The sequence below is a fragment of the Oncorhynchus kisutch genome, linkage group LG8, assembly GCF_002021735.2.
Source record: "Oncorhynchus kisutch isolate 150728-3 linkage group LG8, Okis_V2, whole genome shotgun sequence".
Lineage (NCBI taxonomy): Eukaryota > Metazoa > Chordata > Actinopteri > Salmoniformes > Salmonidae > Oncorhynchus > Oncorhynchus kisutch.
The window spans coordinates 31,692,440-31,698,439 of NC_034181.2; the positions used below are offsets into that span (position 1 = coordinate 31,692,440).

General features: G+C 44.2%; 1 protein-coding gene across 1 annotated transcript; it reads left to right on the top strand.

The window, feature by feature from the left end:
• The first annotated feature begins 3,007 nt into the window (after window positions 1–3,007).
• Window positions 3,008–6,000, top strand: LOC109895862 (neurofilament light polypeptide). The gene is made up of 4 exons (XM_020489905.2): window positions 3,008–4,291; window positions 4,577–4,701; window positions 4,892–5,193; window positions 5,307–6,000. The coding sequence occupies exons 1-4, from the start codon at window positions 3,224–3,226 to the stop codon at window positions 5,504–5,506; spliced, it is 1,695 nt and encodes a 564-aa protein (XP_020345494.1). The 5' UTR covers window positions 3,008–3,223; the 3' UTR covers window positions 5,507–6,000.

The following is a 6,000-nucleotide window of genomic DNA, read 5'->3' on the forward strand; positions in this document are numbered from 1 at the left end:
GTAAGCCGCCATCTTGTCTATTTCAAATCTTCTCATAGATTGAGAACGGTGAATGTCATTCAACGTGACGCTTGATTTTCGAGTTGCACTCATGACATGCAGCATTTTGGGGTGGACACCCTCCTGTCTCAATCAATAAGATATTAAGATTTGGAAAAGACAAGATGGCGGCGTACACATTGTTGGGTTACTTCATGGAGCAAAACGTGTATTTAATTACATTGAGCTGAGCCCAGCTCAATGCTGATTGGTTAATTGTTTATAATTTTTTTTATCAAGGGTGGCCAAAAACTTGCTGGCATCAATCAACCAAATGCTACGGCCTCAAGATGTTATACTCTTTTGGTTCAGACAGCATCAGATACACGGGCTACACATACTAGGACAGAGGTGTGCTGTTTCCCCCACTCAGATGATTTCTCAGGTGAGATTCAGCCACTTGCTAATTGGCGTAAAATTACGAAAACAAAGAGAGACGAAAGAGAAATTCATGTTTTGTATTTTTTTATTGGTCAAATATTTGGGGAGGCCTGGCTTCCCTTGGCACCCATGAATACACGCCACTGTTGGTCAGCTTGTTAGTCTTGAATGATGCATGCCAAGATATACCAGAGATAAGGGCTGTTTGTGGTTGATTTGCATCAACACAAGTCAAACGGGGTTCACCAAGATGAACAAAATCGCAAACCGTTTTTTTTGTTCAAGCCCTAAATAACTGTTGTCCGCTAATGTAAGGCGTGAGTACTGGCGGTAGAGAAGTCAGGCGCAGGAGAGCAAAGACTGTGTTACAACGGCGCAGTTTAATGATAAAAATCACCATGAACAAAAACAATATATAAAATTGGACAAAAACCCCAGACATAACGTGCCCCAGGTCGCAATTGTAAATGAGAACTTGTTCTCAACTTGCCTACCTGGTTAAATAAAGGTGAAATAAAAAAATAAAAAACAAGCACTTACAATAAACAATACCGGACAAGGACATGTGGGGAACAGAGGGTTAAATACAGAACATGTAATTGATGGAATTGAAACCAGGTGTGTGGGAAGACAAGACAAAACAAATGGAAAATGAAAGGTGGATTGGCGATAGCTAGAAGACAGGTGACGTCGACTGCCAAACTTTTCCCGAACAAGGAGAGGGACCGACTTCGGAGGAAGTCGTGACAGCTAATCGTGATAACCTCTTTGCATCTGCCAATTTATTGGCTGTCCAGTATCCAGATGACCTTTCCCCAGAGCTTCCTATACAGTTAATTTATTTCCGTAATGTGTTGAGGAAGGCAAAAGAACTGCTGTATTTGAAGCACCACTCCGTTCTGCCCAGTTTTCCTTATGTTGCTATGGCAATCGAGTCATTTTTACCATCCCTGTAACTGTCGCTTCTGCGGGAAAATCATTTTCTACACTAAAACTCATAAAGAACTATAGAAGCATTAAAGCCGATTCATGGTCAATCTGGCATCTGTATTGGCCGTACAGCATTTACTGCGATGTGGCCTCTGCAGAAGTAAGAGCATTCATACTAATTGCGTGTTGCAGAGCTGTTGTGAAAGAAGTGAGTTTGTGCTTATACAGGACATACTGCCCCCAACTACAGTCAACCAATTATGTCAATGCGTAGCTATACAGAGCATTTGTAACAGAATTTGGGAGGGGCACGGCGATGTGGTACAGAGCTTGATTTGGCCAACACAAGCCTCTGGAGGCTCCGTAATTGGGCCACACCCTCCTATGGAGCCTCTGGACCACATTTCCGGATCAAGCATACATCGGTTTTTAGGCTCTTGGTCTAATATGTGCTTTTAAATACCTGAGTAAGCTCAACTCATTGCACTGGCGCCATCGTAGCCTTGACCACGGCAATTGTTCACCGATATCCCCTTATCCCAATCAGTACATTTTTTTATTTTTCAAGGCCTGAGGCACTTTTTCAGTCAAGAAACAAACACCTAACTTCCTAGTACATATGGAAATGAATCAGCTTTATGAAAGAGTTTTCAGGGTGTTACTGTCAAAATGATTTATAAAAAATAAAATATCATTGCATTCACAACTCTAGCCTGCCTTCATTAAACTTCCCCAAGCTGTGACCACTGTGTGTGGAGATTGTTTGGCGTGTTTGAGAGGTGACATGGTATATCTTGTGCCTATTCTGAGTACCCAGAGACAGGAAAATCCATGTTGTTTTTATAAATAACACATTTTCACAAAAATATAATTACATTCACAACTTTAAATTGTCTTCATAAAGCTTCCTCAATACATTAACTTTAAATAGATATTAGTAAGAAAGAAGTCTGTGAAAGCTGGTATGATACAGTATATCTAGTCTAGTCTGAGTAGCCAAAATTCATGTTTTTAGATGATTCAACCATTTGCACACGAATACTATTGCTTTCACAACTTTACATTTTGTTCAAAAGACTTCCCCAACCTGTGACCATCATGTAGAGATTGTTTTGGAGTCTGTGAGAGGTGTTATATCTAGACTAGAGTCTGAGTAGCCAGACAAGTGGGAATTTCCTATGTGACACCAGTGTAGCAAATTCAGGCGAGCCCAAATAGCCCAAATAGGTTTGAACCCAGAAACGTGCACCTGTGAGTCCAGTAGTGCTGTCATTATAAAGCCTGCACTAAGGACTACATTTTATGACAAAGGTTTTTAATACTGATACAAATGTTGAGCAAAATATACATTGATACAAGAATGAGGTTTTCTGCAATGCTCTGGACTCTTAGCCAGCTATATGGGAGTGGCAAAATGGTGCAGTGCTGAGTCATTGTTGGCAAAAGTACTTGCTCCCTCAATTGCCAGCGCTGTAGTTTCAAGCCTCTGCACTGCAGTCACCTGATGCACTGCTATAGTTTGTTTTTAGGGCTAAAAGTAACATTCCCTACTCATCCTGTTTCAGAAAGACAGACATGCTTCACAGCAAAATGTATGTTTTGTCGTTACAGACTGACCTCATTGCCTTCCCTCTCTCTCCACTGGTTATCCCCGCCCCTTACATATGTCTCTTTTCCTCTCACCCTATCTCTCAATCCCTTTCTTAACAGCTCAGACTTGGCTGGCTGGCGCTGTCATTAATCCCTGCTGTCAGTGCTTTAAAAGGTTTGCGTCACACTCATTACAGCCCTATAAAAGCCACGGTGATGCAGATCCCACTGTGCAGTCGACCCAGCAACTCCATCAAACATAGAGCTGCCTGTTTCACGAGTCATGAGTTCCATTGGTTACGACCCTTACTTTCCTTCCTCTTCCCACAAGAGGAGGGTGACGCTGCGCAGTGGAGGGTATGGAGGCAGTGCAGGAGGGATGGCATCCAGGTCGGTGTATTCCAGCCTCTCTGCCCCCCTCTCATCCCATGGGTCATCCCGGCTGCATTACCCAACATACAGCCGTAGCTCCTCCATGCTGCTATCTGCCTCTGGCTCTGCTGCCACTGCTGAACTGGACATAAGCCAGGCGGTGCAGGTCAGCACTGAGTTCAAGGCCGTGCGGACGCAGGAGAAAGCCCAGCTGCAGGAGCTGAACGACCGCTTTGCCAGTTTTATCGAGCGTGTCCACGAGCTGGAACAGCAGAACAGGCTGCTGGATGCTGAACTGCTGATCCTCAGGCAGAAGCATGGCGAGCCCTCCCACCTCAGGTCCCTGTATGAGCATGAGATCCGCCAGCTCCGTGCTGCTGTGGAGGAGGCCCGCGATGAGAAACAGGCTGCTCAAAACCACAGGGACCAGATGGAGGAGGTTCTGCAGAGTCTACAGGGCCGTTATGAAGAGGAGGTAGTCAGCAGAGAAGAGGTAGAAGGCCGTCTGATGGATGCAAGGAAGAGGGCGGATGAGGCTGCTTTGGGCCGTGTTGAGCTGGAGAAGAGGACAGAGACACTACTGGATGAGTTGGCCTTCCTGAAACGTCTCCATGAGGGGGAGATAGCGGAGCTGCAGGCCCAGGTGCAGTACAATGCCCAGGTGTCAGTGGAGATGGAAGTGGCCAAGCCAGACCTGTCCGCAGCCCTCCGAGACATCCGTGTCCAGTATGAGAAACTGGCACACCGCAACCTCCAGTCAGCCGAGGAATGGTTCCGCAGCAAGGTGAGTGTGATGACAGAAGGCACCACCCGCAACACAGACAACGTTCGCAGTGCCAAAGACGAGGCCGGGGAGTACCGACGCCTGATCAAAACACGGAACCTGGAGATTGAAGCATGCCGTGGGATGAACCAGTCCCTGGAGAATCAGCTACAAGAGATGGAGGAGAAACAGAGTGCTGAGATCGCAGCCCTACAGGTCAGTGTCAGTGCCAGAGCAGCATGAATGAAAAATGTAACCTGTCTAAATATCTGCATCAGCATAAGTAGTGTAGCAGACTCTGCTGAGCCTAATCCTTCAGACAAATGCGCACAATGAATATTCTACAGAAATGCTGCGTAATGCATCCTTTACATCAACAAAGTAAGTTTTGGCCTATAGAATACGTTGTTTGGTCATGATGTTTGGAAAAACCTTTACATACATCAGATATATTCCACAATCAACACCTAATTAATCATATTAATGATATCTCCAAAATAGGAATCAATTGGCCAGCTGGAGGACGAGTTGAGGACAACTAAGAATGAAATGGCCAGGTACCTGAAGGACTATCAAGACCTCTTGAACGTTAAGATGGCTCTGGACATCGAGATAGCAGCTTACAGGTCTGTAACTCATAACATTAGACCTGCATGTTGTGTCTACTTCGCAGAGAGGAACTTCCTGCAGAAGTTTATAATTGTACCATTACTATATGATCATAGATTGGATTATATGTGTTTTACAGTACAACTAATTTAACTGAGTGCCAACCAGGGCCATCTCTTGTGATCTATGTATCTATTCTGTTTCCAGGAAGCTGCTTGAAGGGGAGGAGAATCGCTTCAGTGCTGGAGGACCAGGGGAAATGTCCAGTGTCTACTCCCAAAGCCTGAGTGTTGCCCCATCCTACAACCGCCCCATGTTCTTCATGCAGTCCAGCCTGAGCTCTGCTGCCCCCTACCTACGCATGTACAGCTCATCATTCTCCTCTGCGGATGAGATTATAGCTGCCAGTCAAGCACAGCCTGCTGAGTCAAGTCCTCAGGAAGAAGAGGGGGAAGAAGAGGAGAAGGGAGTCGAGGAAGCAGAGGAAGAGGAAGAAGAGCAAAAAGCAGGTCAGTGTTGTCTAGAGTTTGAATTCATGTGATTTCACTTCTTTTTTTTAAGGTTTTGAATTGTCAAGTTCATTGCCTACAGCGCTTAACAACAAATCACATTGTCTCTACAGGTGATAATGGAGATATGGAGAAAGAGGAAGCAGGGGAGCCTAAAGAAAATGGAGAAGATGAAAGCCAAGAAGGAGGAGATGGAGTGGAGGATGGAGCCACTGAAACAGAAGAAGTGGATGATAAGGGAGAAGAGGAAGAAAGCAAACAGGAAGTAGAAGTGGCAGAAGAAAAAGAGAAGCCAAAAGACCAAAATATTTAAATCAAGAATGAATGACACATTGATTGTTCCCTATCGAGGTGCTCTATAAATAGATCAGTTCAGTACAATCAATCAGGAAACCACTGTATATACAGCAGAGGCCTTTATGTTTGAGTTCAAATAAACAGTATGGCTGTACACTGAGTGAAGCAGAGCATGAGAGTGTATGCATGTGTGTGCCTGCAAGGTGCTCTTCAGAACAATAAAAAGCAAATACCTGTATATGAAATATTTCAAAATAAATTCAATATGATTGCTTAATTATTGGGTGCGAGAAACAAGAGAGAGCATGTATGGAGTTTTGTGAGCAAATACTGTATTGTATTAGCCTGTGAAATATTTGTTTGAAAAACCTATGTGCTTTTCTGTCACCACAATATGCCTATAAGAACACCATTGTGTTCAATACTTGATTTGAAATGCCTTAGACCAAATCTTCTTCGTGGGATCCATGATGTACAGTACTGAACACAAATAAAGACATGAAACATGAA